At 45.1% G+C, this 16,708-nt stretch overlaps 1 protein-coding gene across 1 annotated transcript in view; it reads right to left on the bottom strand.

Moving 5' to 3' along the window:
- Positions 1 to 16,708, bottom strand: part of DEPTOR (DEP domain containing MTOR interacting protein) — a 127,470-nt gene that overhangs the window by 107,227 nt on the left and 3,535 nt on the right. The window contains exon 2 of the mRNA XM_070748241.1: positions 14,643 to 14,744. Within this exon, the coding sequence (XP_070604342.1) occupies positions 14,643 to 14,731 (89 nt within the window). The 5' untranslated portion in view covers positions 14,732 to 14,744. The remainder of the gene's footprint in view (positions 1 to 14,642; positions 14,745 to 16,708) is intronic.

Here is a 16,708-nt window from a genome sequence, read left to right as displayed (position 1 = left end):
TGCACATCATAGAAAAACACATCACACAGTCCTAGATGCTTGGGAAGTGTTGTGATATTGTGATACAAAATCCAGCATGTTGATCTCGTTTGCCGTGTATTACTAGGGGTTTTTTTTTGTGAATAAAATAATAATAATAAGGCCAAGCCCTTATTTAAAAAAAATATATAACACAGGGTCTTATTTTGGGGAAAACATGAGTAATTAAGCTGCATTGAAGAAAAAGAGAGAAGGAAATGAGGCAACCTTATTTTGGAACAGCACGGCTTAACAAACAATATTAGATCTTGGCACATTAATCATACTGAAATAATTGAATTTACTTTCAGGAAGCACTTGTGTTGGTTTGCCAGATCCGCGGACCTGATAACCCTTGAGGAAGTCCTTTTAGTGTTTAGGATTGTGATACAGGAGAACAATATGCCAAAAGTGATAAATATGTAAGCAATACATCACTCTTTCCTTCCTCCACATGGAAATTTATTTAGAAACTTCCTCCGGACTGTTTCTCCAGGTTTGAGAGGATGCGGAGCGAAAATGCCATATGCCAAGCTTTCACTCCAAGGTGCTATTCTGTAGAGCTATATTTCAGACTCGGCTAGCAACAACAGGTACTCCTTTACTTACTACCTGTCACTTAGCAACTTGTCAAAATGACAAGAGACACCCCTCCCCAAAAAACAATATTTATGACTTGCTTCTGAAATTCTGAATGTGGTCACCTCCACCCCCGTGACCTCTTTTCAGGCATTTGGTAAACCAGTCTGCTTTGCCATATCCTGTACTCACACGACCAGCAATTTACTTTTTTTTCTTTTACTGAAAACTGGCATTTACTTTATTTATTTTATTCATTTTATTTATTTAAATTTATAGGCCGCCCTTCTCCTTTTTTTCACCATTTCATATTTCTTTTTTTTAAAAATAGTTTTTGTTAAAGTTTAAAATTTAAAAAGAAAAAACAGACATACATACAAACAACAAAAACAAGGAAAAAACCACCTATAGATACATCTACAGAACAAAGGAAAGAAAATATATATATAAATTGTATTGTTTGATTAAACACATTCCTTTTGAATAATTGTGATCTTTTCCTAATGGACTCAGGGCTGCGTACAACAATAAAAATACCATAATAAAAATGCAAATTTTAAAACCCCAATATTAAAACATTCATACATCACTCATTCAATACTTTTGGCTGGAGCAGAGTATAGTGCTCAACGGCCACAGGCCTGTCGGCAGAGCCATGTTTTTAAGGCATTTCTGAAGGCCAGGAAGGTGGGGACCATACGAATCTCTGAGGGGAGTTGATTCCAGAGGACCGGGGCTGTCACAGAGAAGGCCCTTTTCCGCGGCCCGGCCAGCCAGCATTACTTCTGGTTTTTGGCAAAACCACCATCTAGCAAACAATGGGTTTGCTTAACAACTACAGTGTTTGCTTAACAGTTGGGTTTCACTTAATGATCATTGTAACAAATAGATAATAAAATAGAGCTGGTCAGATGAGGACACGTGGTGGAAAGGCAACATTTTACGGAAGGCAAGGAGAGTAGGGGCAATTCAAATCTCAGGGGGGAGTTGATTCCAGAGGGCCGGGGCCGCCACAGAGAAGGCTCTTCCCCTAGGTCCTGCCAGACAGCATTGTTTAGTCGACGGGATCCGGAGAAGGCCGACTCTGTGGGACCTAATCAGCCACTGGGATTTGTGCGGCAGAAGGCGGTCCTGTAGGTATTCTGATCCGATGCTATGTAGGGTTTTATAGGTCGTTACCTATAAAGTAGGTACAGTTACTTCTGCTGACTGCCAACTCACTGCAATTTGGCAATTAGAATCTCATCAAGATGAAGGTTGACTCGGCCTTCCATGCTTCCGAGGTTGGTAAAATGGGACCCAGATTATTGGGTTTAAGATGCTGACTCTGCAAACTGCTTACAGAGAGCTGAAAAGAACTGTGAAGCGATATACAAGTTTAAGTGTTATTGCTATAAGCAACTCCCCTTTACCAAGCATGCATATTTAAAAATAAAAATAATAATTCTGAGTGTCTCCATCTTCCCCTTATTGTGCAATTTCTCCCTCTTCTTTATAAGCTTGCTACTATCAAATAATTTATGCAGGAATTCTCTGAAGAGGGAACAAAACTTCAAGATGACAGGTTTTGCAAAGAACAGCAGGCCGTGCTATTGCCTAAAGCTTTATCTATACTGAGCCATGCTACTGAGATAAGCCAACTTCAAAGAAGAAGAAACTCCTGCAAGAAAAACCACGCGAGAAGCTGCTAAAAAAAATAACCTTGCCTTTTAAAAATGGCTTTAAAATTTCTATCCTCAGATCGGTTCTTACATTACAGTAATACCTCGTGATACGAACCCCTCGTCATACGAACATTTCAAGATACAAACCTGGGGTTCGGAAAATTTTTGTCTCTTCTTACGAACTTTTTTCGCCTTACGAACCCGCTGGCCGAACGCTGAACCCGGAAAACGTCCTTCCTGGCCAGCCAAAACATGGACTCCAGGAAGGACGTCTCAGTGACATCAAAGCTCCACCCATGGGATTCCCTATTGGGGTTCCCCACCTCCGTTTGAGCCTCCTGACCAGCCGACAGTTCCCCGCTCTTCTGGCAAGGTGACAGCTGGGCAGCGGGGCTTCTTGGCAGCCTCCAGAACCTGAACGCCGAACTTTTGCCGAACTTCTGGGTTCGGCATTTGGGAGAACGCTGGGAAGCGCCAGGCTATTTCAAAAGGTGACAGCCAGGCGGTGGTGCCCAGCGGAGCGCCGTTTTTGCGATTTTTTTTCTTGCACGCATTAATTGATTTTACATTGTTTCCTATGGGAAACATTGTTTCGTCTTATGAACTTTTTGCCTTGTGAACCTCCTCCCGGAACCAATTAAGTTCGTAAGATGAGGTATTACTGTATATAATTCGATTAAACGTGGTCCTCATTATATAATTCGATTAAACGTGGTTTCTATAATGAGCAGAGGATGGAATAATTTTGAGGAACTCAGGAGCCACAACCAAGGCCCTCTTGAAATTAGTTGGGGGAAAGATCAAAAGCAACATGAGAAAATATTATTTTACTGAAAGAGTAGTAGATCCTTGGAACAAACTTCCAGCAGACGTGGTAGATAAATCCACAGTAACTGAATTTAAACATGCCTGGGATAAACATATATCCATCCTAAGATAAAATACAGAAAATAGTATAAGGGCAGACTAGATGGACCATGAGGTCTTTTTCTGCCATCAGACTTCTATGTTTCTATGTTTCTATCTGTTACCTGGGCCAGAATTATAACCTGAGAAAAATAATGTCTCAGGAAAGACCTTCTTTAGTTCTCATGAAGGTTAAATTGTATGTTTATTGAATGTTTTACATACGATAAACATACAATAAACAAAATATAATAAAGTATAAACAAAATATAATAAAATAGAAACAAAATATAATTCAATTCAATTTATTAGATTTGTATGCCGCCCCTCTCCGAAAACTATAATAAAATACAATAAACATACAATAAACAAAAGGACCAATTCTAGAACACAGCACACCTGTATGGAACCCGCACTGCATATCAGACATTAATACAATTGAGAGTGTCCAGAAATATTTCACAAGAAGAATTCTTCACTCCCGCAACAAAATACCTTACTCCACCAGACTTGAAATACTGAAATTAGACAATTTACAACTACTTCGCCTCGGAACTGATCTAGGCATAGTTCACAAAATCATATACCAAATGTCCCAACTTCCTATTGGTCTCCAGGTGTAAATCAAGGTGTTGGTATTTACCTTTAAAACTCTACATGGCTTAGGGCCAGGTTATCATTGAGACCGCCTTCTGCCACACAATTCCCAGCTACCAGTGAGATCCCACAGGGTTGGTCTCCTCCAGGTCCCATCAGCTAAACAGTGTCAGCTGTTGGGTCCACAGGGAGGGCCTTCTCTGTGGCTGGCCCTGATCTCTGGAAGCAGTTACCTCTAGTGGTCAGGACTGCCCCCTCCCTATTGGCCTTCCAAAAAGCTGTTAAGAGCTGGTTTTTCCAGCACGCCTGGGGCCGTTGATGCTGGCCATATGACTAGCTGGGAGTGGCTTGATGATCATGTGACTGGGGGGTGGCTTAAAGGTCATGTGATTGGCTTAAAGGTGGCCAACTTGACGTCACTCACGTCAAGGGTTTGGGTTAAGGTTAGGTTTAAGGTGCCTGGCCACTCCTTGCCTCAAAGAAATACATTTTCCCTATCTATTTACTATTACTGAACATCCAAAATATACTATTTAATTCTATGTATATATGCAATATCCATACATACATATTACACCCAGGCACACAAAAATATACGTTATGTTCTATATAAAGTGTATGTACACATACACATGCACATCTCTTCTAAAATTACACACATTCAACCTCATTTACTGTGATAGGAAAAACATACCCAGAGCCCAGAAGGGAAAAAAATCAAAGTTTTTCTACCAGTTCTGCGTACTTGACCAAAAATTTTCTATGGTTCTGCGTACTTGACCATACTCGTAGGAGCCCATCACTGGTGTTCTGGCTTTTTAAATGTCTCTTTTGAATGGCATGTAGACACTATTATCTCTATGTGCCTGTTGATGGGTGGTTTATCTGAGTTCCAGGTTTTTAGGAATTCTCTAGTGTTTTTGAATTTAGCTTGATCTAGGATGCTCACTGTTTCCAAGTGGAACCTATAGTGAAGTGTCCAGGTTTTCTGCAATTAAGGAGTTTTCATCATGCCTTCAGACTCTAAAAACCAATGTCACTCCCTTCTGTTCTGTTCTGGTTCTGGCTAGTCAGATGATAGTTGACTAAATTGCTTCTTGGACACTTAATGTTCAAACATTATTACTACTATTATTATTATTATTATTATTATTAATATTATTATTATTATTATTATTATTATTATTATTATTAATTAGATTTGTATGCCGCCCCTCTCCGCAGACTCGGGGTGGCTCACAGCAACAATAAAACAATGTAGGACAAAGCTAATAATTTAAAAACACTAAAAACCCCTTATTAAAAGCAAACATACACACAAACATACCATGCATAAACTGTATAGACCGGGGGAGATGTCTCAATTCTCCCATGCCTGACGGCAGGGGTGGGTTTTAAGGAGTTTAAGGCAAGGAGGGTGGGGCTAGTTCTAATCTCCAGGGGGAGCTGGTTCCAGAGGGTCGGGGCCGCCACAGGGAAGGCTCTTCCCCTGGGTCCTGCCAAATGACATTGTTTAGTCGACAGGACCTGGAGAAGGCTAACTCTGTGGGACCTAACCGGTCGCTGGGATTCGTGCGGCAGAAGGCGGTCCCGGAGATATTCTGGTCCGATGCCACGAAGGGCTTTATAGGTCCTAACCAACACTTCTATTTATTTCTTCTACTTCATTCTAGCACAATTCTGTGACGCAGCAGAATTACTTTTGGTTTTTCCCATAATAAACTAGATCATTTATCTCTATAATTGCTTCACTGGCTGCTAGGAGACATACTTTAATTATCTGGCTGGTTTCTGCTGATTAGAAAGGCAATAAAAAAGGCAATAACTCACACAATAAAAACTTCACCTTCCAAAGCTATCGGGCAGGCGTCCATGTTGGCTGGATGTCAGATTGACGCAAGCAGCTACTGCTTCCGTCCAACTCCGGATGTGATGAAATTAATTAATTAATTAACATACTCCAAAATGCATCTCAAAATTTCTTCCCACCAACTTCTACTGACCTTTTCTGCTGCCTTCTGAATTTTGGATCAATCCATCTCAAATCCTGGCAGCTGGAACTGTCTGAAGACACATCTGTCTGTAAGCTTTCACTCGAAAGCTGTTCCCCCGTTTCAACTTCGTCTTCACTAAAATTCTCTTCATCTCCTAAATCAGGTAAATTGACAGGTTCCATTTCACCTTCCCCCTCTGGATCTGGGCATTCCAACGGCTGACAGGGAGCACAGACAACACCTTCTACTAGCACTGATAATGTTACCTAGTTGGATAATGAAATGCCTGGAAGAAACCACCAGGTTCAGAGAACACCAAGCACCTCACAATTCAACCCTGAGCTAAAAATAGCCTCTTGTATTAGAACCTTGGAAGTCTTTTCAGAGTTACTTCCTGCTCCATCACAATCAAGGGAAAATTCTTTTTGAGTTTCTTTCCAACGCTTCCCATTTTTTCAGGACCCAGTTCATCCAATTTTTCTTCTAGGTTATTTCTATCTTTCTTTATGTGAAGAAAAGTGATTGGGATATTCAACTCCAACTTGATACATGCAAACACACGGCTAGCTTCCATTATTTGATTGGCTGCATTCTTGGGGCCACACATAGCTGTGGACAGCAATGGCCCTGCAATTCAGAGCTCCTTCTGTTCTGCAGCCTTGCTGCACAAGTTTATTTTCGCTACGTTTTCAAAATGTCCCTTTGCCAAAGAGTAAGCTTCTCCCCTTTGAGTCTTGGCATATCTCCAGTGAAGGGCTACCAACATTTTTCCTACCACACTGTGGGCATGGCTTATTTTGTGGGTGTGGTTTGATGGTCATGTGACCAGGTAGGGATGGCTTGCCAGCCATGTGACTAGGTGGGAGTGGCTTGATGATCATGTGACTTGACCAAGGATTTTCCAAGAACATCAAACAATACCCAGATCAATGGACTCAAAACAAGCAGGTCATTGAATTCACCCACATCCTAGAAGTGAACAGCAATAGAACAGTGAAATGATAGAAACATCTCACTTAGAATTTTGAAAGCCCATTTTGAACATTGTCATAAAGGTGCCTTCCTGATTATAATGGCCACTCACAAAATAATCACTAACTCAAAGGCAACAATCTAAAGTGTTCCTTGCTACTTTCACAGCCTACGTGAACATCCCAAAATGCTCCATTCCACATAACAGTCTTAACCCTCCTTCCTGCAGACTACCAAACAAAATCAAGGTTTCTGGCAAAACATTAGGTTTCGAGCATTATTGATTTTATTTTCTAGAGCAAGGGGTCCCCAAATTTGGCAACTATAAGGCTTGTGAATTTCAACTCCCAGAATTCTCCAGCAGCTATGAAGATCTTTGTTCTAGAGCAGTGTTTCCCAACCTTGGCAACTTGGAGATATCTGGACTTCAACTCCCAGAATTCCCCAGCCAGCTATGAAGATCTTTGTTCTAGAGCAGTGTTTCCCAACCTTGGCAACTTGAAGATATCTGGACTTCAACTCCCAGAATTCCCCAGCCAGCTATGAAGATCTTTGTTCTAGAGCAGTGTTTCCCAACCTTGGCAACTTGAAGATATTTGGACTTCAACTCCCAGAATTCCCCAGCCAGCTATGAAGATCTTTGTTCTAGAGCAGTGTTTCCCAACCTTGGCAACTTGAAGATATTTGGACTTCAACTCCCAGAATTCCCCAGCCAGCTATGAAGATCTTTGTTCTAGAGCAGTGTTTCCCAACCTTGGCAACTTGAAGATATTTGGACTTCAACTCCCAGAATTCCCCAGCCAGCTATGAAGATCTTTGTTCTAGAGCAGTGTTTCCCAACCTTGGCAACTTGAAGATATTTGGACTTCAACTCCCAGAATTCCCCAGCCAGCTATGAAAATCTTTGTTCTAGAGCAGTGTTTCCCAACCTTGGCAACGGAGATATTTGGACTTCAACTCCCAGAATTCCCCAGCCAGCGAATGCTGGCTGGGGAATTCTGGGAGTTGAAGTCCAGATATCTTTAAGTTGCCATGGTTGGGAAACACTGTTATAGAGAATACTATAGCCATTCAGAAAGGAGGGGGAGGCAGAAACCCAGATCACAGATAATTAATTCCAGATATTATCTCCTTATACTTTCCTAGACACTTTTTCTTGAAGCAGAATTGCCAGTTTTGGGGTTTTTAAACGCTTTTGGGAAGAACGCAGAGGCTGCCCGAAGAAGACGTCCTGCATTTTCAATTCAACATTTTTTGGGGCAAATTGGGTACTCTGGGGTACAGCTCCATTTTCGCTAACCCCTGCATATCTCCCTCCTGCTCCTACCTGTCTTGCTCTGTGTCAACTATGCCCGCATGCAGTTGATGCTCTCAAGGAAAAAGAAAGGGGGAAAAGGAATGTTCCAAAATGTGACTTCTAACGCATGTTGTTATTTTAAGCTACCGAGTCTCCTCACGCCCTCATGATGGTGCCATTATTTGCCTCCGGGGCCTTATCTGTGGAAATCATCTGCTGCTGGAGTGGGGAAATGTGGTGTCACACACCAGTGCTTTGGCACTGTTGTTTGGGTAAAGCTACTCATAAAATCCTCTGCTTTGTTCTTGCGAGCTAAACATCACTTGCCAGGTCAAGGTATTGTCTCTGGCTTTGGCACATCACCGTAAATTCTGTTCCTGCCACTCCGTAGCTCGGTTAGTGTCACCTGCTCAACTCCCACTTCTGCAACCAAACATGCACTGGCCATTTGAGGCAATCTGCTAGGCCAACCCTCAGTTGGAGCCTCCATTAGGCCAGTGTTTCCCAACCTTGGCAACTTGAAGATATTTGGACTTCAACTCCCAGAATTCCCCAGCCAGTGAATGCTGGCTGGGGAATTCAACTACTGTAATGCTCTCTACATGGAGCTACCTTTGAAAAGTGTTCGGAAACTTCAGATCGTGCAGAATGCAGCTGCGAAAGTAATCATGGGCTTCCTTAGGTATGCCCATGTTACAACAATACTCCGCAGTCTGCATTGGTTGCCGATCAGTTTCCGGTCACAATTCAAAGTGTTGGTTATGACCTGTAAAGCCCTTCATGGCATCGGACCAGAATATCTCCGGGACCGCTTTCTGCTGCACGAATCCCAGCGACCAGTTAGGTCCCACAAAGTTGGCCTTCTCCGGGCTCTGTCAACTAAGCAATGTCGTTTGGCAGGACCCAGAGGAAGAGCCTTCTCTGTGGCGGCCCCGACCCTCTGGAACCAGCTCCCCCCGGAGATTAGAACTGGCCCCACCCTCCTTGCCTTTTGTAAACTCTTTAAAACCCATCTCTGCCGTCAGGCATGGGGGAATTGAGACACACACACACCCCGGGCCTATACAGTTTATGTATGGTATGTTTGTGTGTATGTTTGCTTTTAATAATGGGGGTTTTAGTGTTTTTAAATTATTAGATTTGTTGTACGTTGTTTTATTGTTGCTGTGAGCCGCCCCGAGTCTACGGAGAGGGGCGGCATACAAATCTAATAAATAAATAAATAAATAAATTCTGGGAGTTGAAGTCCAGATATCTTCAAGTTGCCAAGGTTGGGAAACACTGCATTAGGCGACCAGATCAATGTGTATTTTATTTTATTTATTTATTTATTTTGTGAAGTACGTATTGGTAGCAACAATGTTTATATGCATGATACTAGTAAGAGAGAAACATAAGGACAGGGGACGGTAGGCACTCTGGTGCACCTATGCACACCCCTTACCGACCTCTTAGGAATCAGGTGAGGTCAACAGTGGATACTCTAAGGGTAAAGTTTTGGGGGTTAGGTGATGATACTACAGAATCTGGTAATGAGTTCCATGCATCAACCACTCGGTTACTAAAGTCTTATTTCCTGCAGTCGAGTTTGGAGCCGTTTGCTTTAAGTTTGTATCTGTTGTGTGCTCGTGTGTTGTTGTGGTTGAAGCTGAAGTAGTCGTTGACAGGAAGGATGTTGTAACAGGTGTTTTTATGGGCTATGTTTAGGTCGCGTTTAAGGCGACGTAGTTCTAAGCTTTCTAAACCTAGGATTGTAAGTCTAGTTGCTTGTAGGGTATTCTATTGCGAGTGGAGGAGTGGAGGGCTCTTCTAGCAAAGTATTTCTGGATACTTTGTAGAGTGTTTATGTCCGAAATGCGGTGTAGGTTCCAGACAGCTGAGCTGTATTCAAGGATTGGTCTGGCGAAAGTTTTGTATGCTCTGGTTAGTATTGTGAGATTACCGGAGCAGAAGCTACTTAGGATTAGGTTAACAACTCTTGAAGCCTTTTTGGTGATGTTGTTGCAGTGGGCTTTGGCAATTAGGTCATTTGATATGAGTATTCCAAGGTCTTTTACTGAGTGATGTTTGTCTGTAAGGTCTTGTTTATTCAGCCTGCATTTGGTGTTCTGATTCTTTTTGCCAATGTGTAGGACAGAGCATTTTTGGGTTGAGATTTGGAGTTGCCAGATGTTTGACCATTCAGACACAAAGTCATGGTCTTTCTGAAGAGTAACTGTGTTGAAATTTTCTTTTTAAACCTTTTTGTTTTGTTTTCTGTGTTGTGTGTGTATACGTATTTAAATAAAATTTATTTTTAAATTAAAAAAAAAAGAAAAATGTGCCTTTTTAATCTTTTGAGAAAGAGGCCAGGATAAATGGAATGTGTGCTTTAGCCATCTGATAATGTGCAGAATAGCTCGAGGAAGATCTGGAAAAACCACATGCCTGTTTGTTGACCAAAATGAAATTAGGGGAGCTCATATGGACGCAGGCTGATAAGATCAAAGGACCATTAATCCACTCTCCTTTAGGAAAGGCAGAATCCTCTAGCAGTGAAGCAACAATCCAGAGATCTCGGCAAACATCACACACAACAACCCTTACAAAGCAAAAACCGGGGCCGACTCATAACAGTGCTGATCTCCATTGCAAATCAGATATAGGTGGGTAGAAATTTCACTCGCGTGTTATTCGTCTGCAAACAGAAGGCACAATTGATTCTTCCTTACTCCTACACTGAAGATGTTGACCAGTGCTTTGGACTTCGGCTCCCCGAATTTCTCAGTCAGCATGAATTTATTTATTTATTTATTTATTAGATTTGTATGCCCCCCCCCCCGAAGACTCGGGGCGGCTAACAACAATGAAAAGACAATGAAAACAAATCTAATATTAAAAACAATCTTAAAAAACCCCAATTTAAAGAACCACTCATACATACAAGCATACCATGTATAAATTCTATAAGCCTAGAGGGAAGGGAAATTTCAATTCCCCCATGCCTGACGACAGAGGTGGGTTTTAAGGAGTTTGCGAAAGGCAAGGAGGGTGGAGGCAACTCTGATATCTGGGGGGAGTTGGGTTCAGAGGGTCGGGGCCGCCACAGAGAAGGCTTTTCTCCTGGGTCCCACCAAACGACATTGCTTAGTCGATGGGACCCGAAGAAGGCCAACTCTGTGGGACCTAACCGGTCGCTGGGATTCGTGCGGCAGAAGGCGGTCCCGGAGATATTCTGGTCCGATGCAATGAAGGGCTTTATAGGTCATAACCAACACTTTGAATTGTGACCGGAAATTGATCGGTAACCAATGCAGACTGCGGAGTGTTGGTGTAACATGGGCATATCTTGGGAAGCCCATGATTGCTCTCGCAGCTGCATTCTGCATGATCTGAAGTTTCCGAACACTTTTCAAAGGTAGTCCCATGTGGAGAGCATTACAGTAGCCGAAACTCGAGGTGATGAGGGCATGAGTGACTGTGAGCAGTGAGTCCCGGTCCAGATAGGGCCGCAACTGGTGCACCAGGCGAACCTGGGCAAACACCTCCCTCGCCACAGCTGAAAGATCCACACATCTGAAGCAGGGATCCATGTTGGAGCTGACAAAGGGCAAAGCCTCGCGTGCCCTCAGATACGGCTTTGTGTGCCACCTATGGCACGTGTGCCATAGGTTCACCATCACAGGTGTAGAATGATATAGAGCAGTGATGGCGAACCTATGGCATGGGTGCCACAGGTGGCACATGGAGCCATATCTGCTGGCACGCAAGCCATTGTCCTAGCTCAGCTCCAACATGTTGGCCAGCTTGGAACTTCTTCACTAAAAGCCAAACTGTTTGTTATGCTAATTGCATGAATTCAAGGAACATTATGTTAAGAGCAACTCTGGGAAATCCTAAGCAAACCCCCCCTGACTAGGTGGGTGGAGATAAAAAATAAAATAATGTAAAAGGGATGCTTTTTTTTTTCTTCTTGTGGCCATTTCTATCCTTCCTCTCCCTCCCACCCTCCCAAACTAAAATAATAATAATAATAATAATAATAATAATAATAATAATAATAATAATAATAATTATCATCATTATTAGTAGTAGTAGTAGTAGTAGTAGTAGTACAGTGATCCCTCGAGTTTCACGATCTCGATCTTCGCGAAACGCTATATTGCGATTTTTCCACCCGATGACGTCACTCTCTTCCTTCCTTTCTCATCTTTCTTTCTCTCTCTCTTTCTCTATCTTGCTTCTTCCTCTCTCACACTCTCTTCCTCCCTCTCTCATCTCTTTCTTTCCTTCTCTCTCTTTCTCTATCTCTCCCCCTCTTGCTGGCGGGCGGCGGGCGGGCGAGCGGGGGCATCAGCGAGGAGCCGGGGTTTCCCCTTTGCGTGGGCGGCCGGGAAGACCCAGGGAAGGTTCCTTCGGCCGCCCAGCAGCTGATCTGCTCGGTAGCGCAGCAGCAGCGAGGAGCCGAATCGGGGTTTCCCCTTTGCGTGGGCGGCGGGGAACGCAAACTCCACCATCTACGCATGCGCGGCCATAGAAAAAAGGACGCGCATGCGCAGATGGTGTTTTTACTTCCGCAACCCTACATTGCGAAAAATCGATTATCGCGAGGGGTCTTGGAACGGAACCCTCGCGATAATAGAGGGATCACTGTATTAGTATTAGTATTATTAATATTTATTAGATTTGTATGCCGCCCCTCTCCGAAGACTCGGGGCGGCTCACAACAGTAATACAAAAACAATACAACAGTGAGACAAATCTAATATTAAAATAAAACATATCTAAAACCCCAACAATTTAAAACCATACAACACATACATACCAAACATAAAATATAAAAGCCTGGGGGAGGATGTCTCAGTTCCCCCATGCCTGGCGATAAAGGTGGGTCTTGAGTAATTTGCGAAAGACAAGGAGTGTGGGGGCCGTTCTAATCTCCGGGGGGAGTTGATTCCAGAGGGCTGGGGCCGCCACAGAGAAGGCTCTTCCCCTGGGGCCCGCCAAACTGTTTCAAAACATTCCTTCTGTTTCAATAGATACTTCCACTGTGTTATTCGGTGGTTATTGAAACGGATATCCATGTGCTGCCTCTATGTTGGTTGTGGCAGGCAGGATTCCCTTGAGTACCATTTGTTGGGGGTCAAGGGAAAGGGAGGGTGTTGCCTTCTCTTTCTGCTCAAGATCCCCAAGGACAATTGGTGGGCCACTGTGTGACACAGAATGCTGGACTCGATGGGCTTTGGCCCCATTCAGCATGGCTCTTCTTATCGCTGGAGTTTTGAAGATTCGTTTTCAAAGTTAGCGTAGGTAGTTCTCAACTGACAAACATTTATTTAATGAACCATTCAATGTTACAAGTGCACTGAAAAAAGTGACTTATGACCAGTACTCACACTTTATGACTGTTTGCAGCATTCCCCCCCCCCCCCATCGTGAACGGCTGCAAAAAATTTAACTACCACACTGTGGATTTGGCTCATTTTGTGGGTGTGGCTTGCTGGCCATGTGACCAGGTGGGAGTGGCTTGACGATCATGTGACCGGGGGCAGGGGCAGTTTTTTGTTGTTGTTAAGGCAAGCCTGCGGCCCTGATCTAAATACCTCTATCTAAGAATGCCTCTACTTATGAACTTTTCTAGATAAGAACTGGGTGTTCAGGATTTTTTTGCCTCTTCTCAAGAACCATTTTCCACTTACAAACCCGAGCCTCCGAAACTGTAAGCAGAAAAGGCAGGGAGAAGCCTCCGTGGGGCCTCTCTAGGAATCTCCTGGGAGGAAACAGGGCCAGAAAAGGCAGGGAGAAGCCTCCGTGGGGCCTCTCTAGGAATCTCCTGGGAGGAAACAGGGCCAGAAAAGGCTGGGAGAAGCCTCCGTGGGGCCTCTCTAGGAATCTCCTGGGAGGAAACAGGGCCAGAAAAGGCTGGGAGAAGCCTCCGTGGGGCCTCTCTAGGAATCTCCTGGGAGGAAACAGGGCCAGAAAAGGCTGGGAGAAGCCTCCGTGGGGCCTCTCTAGGAATCTCCTGGGAGGAAACAGGGCCGGAAAAGGCTGGGAGAAGCCTCCGTGGGGCCTCTCTAGGAATCTCCTGGGAGGAAACAGGTCCTCCACCCTCCTTGTGGTTTCCCCAGTCGCACTCATTATGTCCTTTGACATTGATTCCTATGGGAAAAATTGCTTCTTCTTACAAACTTTTCTACTTAAGAACCTGGTCACGGAACGAATTAAGTTCATAAGTAGAGGTACCACTGTACCCCGTGGACCAGATCTGGCCCCCAGGCCCCCAGGCCTTGAGTTTGACACCTCCGGAATAGACTATTAAAGCTACATGCCCGAGTATAGAGCAGGTGTCCACAACCTCCGGAGCTGCATGTGGCTCTTTGGGTCCTCTGCTGTGGCTCCCTGTCGGGTGATGCCACCACTGGCTCGCCCCGCCCTTTGCCCTCCCCTCTCAGTCACTCCTCACCTGGCCTGAGAAGGTAAGGGAGACGGTTGGGGGTGGAGAAATGGCCAGGGCAGAGACAGAGAGATACAGAGAAAGGGGGAAGGGAGGGAGGGAAGGAGAGAGATAGAGAGAGATGGAGACGGCGGGAAGGAGGGAGATGTAGAATATGTGCTTGTGAAAAGCCACATCCTTACCGTAGCTGTTCCCCTGTCAGAAGAACCTCTGCCATGCACTCCAGCTCAGCTGCCCTCTGTTGCAGGATGCCCAAGCTGTTTTCTTCCATTGCTGCAATCAGCCTGGCCAGAAACCAACACAGATATATAAACACACACACAAAAGGAAGATGAAAGGCGCTGAAGATAATCTAGAATGCACCTTTCAGCATAACGAAGCTTGCAAATGCTCCCTTTCAACCTCTGACTTTTAGAGTGGTCTCTGGCCATTCCTAAGAGATCTGTAAAGGGCGTGCATAAGCGCTCCCTTGTGCCTACCATCCCTGTCTTACGGTCCTTATTGTCCCAATTTACCTGTTCCTACTTTGCTTTTTGTTTATGTTCATACCAATACCTGCTATCTTGTACATGTTTTTATTTTTTATTTTTTATTTATTTTATTTATTTATTTATTTTGTCCAATACACAATGAGGGTTTTAGTGGGTATATATATGTCAAATGTTTTTTTAGCTGGAATTTTAAAATTAAGGGAGACTAGGATGTCCCATTTCGGCCTTACATCTTCTGTACCAGGGAGGGGCTATATGTTTTTTTATGTCAGATCACCCTGGTATATTTACATACAGAATATAGTTGTCGGCTATAAATATATTAACTGCCTTGAAGTGGTCCTGGGTTGGGCCTAGAGGCAAAAAGGAGCTGTGACGTTCCTTAAATATACCAGGGTGATCCGACATAAAAAAAACCATATACAGTGATCCCCCGCTCGTTGCGAGGGTTCCGTTCCAGGACCCCCCGCAATGAGCGGGTTTTCGCGAAGTAGCGCTGCGGAAGTAAAAACACCATCTGCGCATGTGCAGATGGTGTTTTTACTCCCGCAGCGCTAGCGAGGAGCCGAAGATTGGGGGCGGCGCGGCTGTTTTAAAACATCGCCGCCGGCATGGGGGGCTTCCTAGAAGCCCCCCAAACCCGGGTTGGGGGTCCGGGGGGTGCTGGCAAGCCCCCCATGCCAGAGGCGACATTTTAAAACAGCCGCGCCGCCCCCAATCTTCGGCTCCTCGCTAGCGGGCAGGCAGGCGGCGGACAAGCCGTTCGCTGGCGCTGGCTCTCGGCGCTTTTGAGCTGAGTCCTGGAGCGAATTCGCTTCAGGACTCAGCTCAAAAGCGCCGAGAGCCAGCACCAGCGAACGGCTTGTCCCCGCTGGCTCTCGGCGCTTTTGAGCTGAGTCCTGGAGCGAATTCGCTTCAGGACTCAGCTCAAAAGCGCCGAGAGCCAGCGCCAGCGAACGGCTTGTCCCCGCTGGCTCTCGGCGCTTTCGAGCTGAGTCCTGGAGCGAATTCGCTTCAGGACTCAGCTCAAAAGCGCCGAGAGCCAGCGCCAGCGAACGGCTTGTCCCCGCTGGCTCTCGGCGCTTTCGAGCTGAGTCCTGGAGCGAATTCGCTTCAGGACTCAGCTCAAAAGCGCCGACAGCCAGCGCCAGCGAACGGCTTGTCCCCGCTGGCTCTCGGCGCTTTCGAGCTGAGTCCTGGAGCGAATTCGCTTCAGGACTCAGCTCAAAAGCGCCGACAGCCAGCGCCAGCGAACGGCTTGTCCCCGCTGGCTCTCGGCGCTTTCGAGCTGAGTCCTGGAGCGAATTCGCTTCAGGACTCAGCTCGAAAGCGGCGAGAATGAACGGCGTGGGCGGGCGAAGGGCGGGCGGCAGCGAGGAGTTTGCATGGGCGGTGGGGAAACTCCTTGCTGATGCCCGCTGCTCGCCCTCCCGCCAGCAAGAGGGGGAAGACCCAGGGAAGCCGCCCAGCAGCTGATCTGCCGGGCCCCATCTACGCATGCGTGCCCATAGAAAAAAAGGGCACGCATGCGTAGATGGTGTTTTGACTTCCGGGTTCAAAAATCGCAAATTACCCTGTTCGCAATGGTTGGGGACGCAATAACCGGGGGATCACTGTACAGTGTTCCCTCGATTTTCACGGGTTCGAACTTCGCGAATAGCCTATACCATGGTTTTTAAAAAAATATTAATTAAAAAATACTTTGCGGCTTTTCCCCCTATACCACGGTTTTTCCCACCCAATGACGTCATATGTCA

The sequence above is a fragment of the Erythrolamprus reginae genome, chromosome 3 (assembly GCF_031021105.1).
Source record: "Erythrolamprus reginae isolate rEryReg1 chromosome 3, rEryReg1.hap1, whole genome shotgun sequence".
NCBI lineage: Eukaryota > Metazoa > Chordata > Lepidosauria > Squamata > Dipsadidae > Erythrolamprus > Erythrolamprus reginae.
The sequence above is the reverse complement of the archived record's forward strand: the minus strand, read 5'-3'. Positions and strand labels throughout refer to the sequence as shown.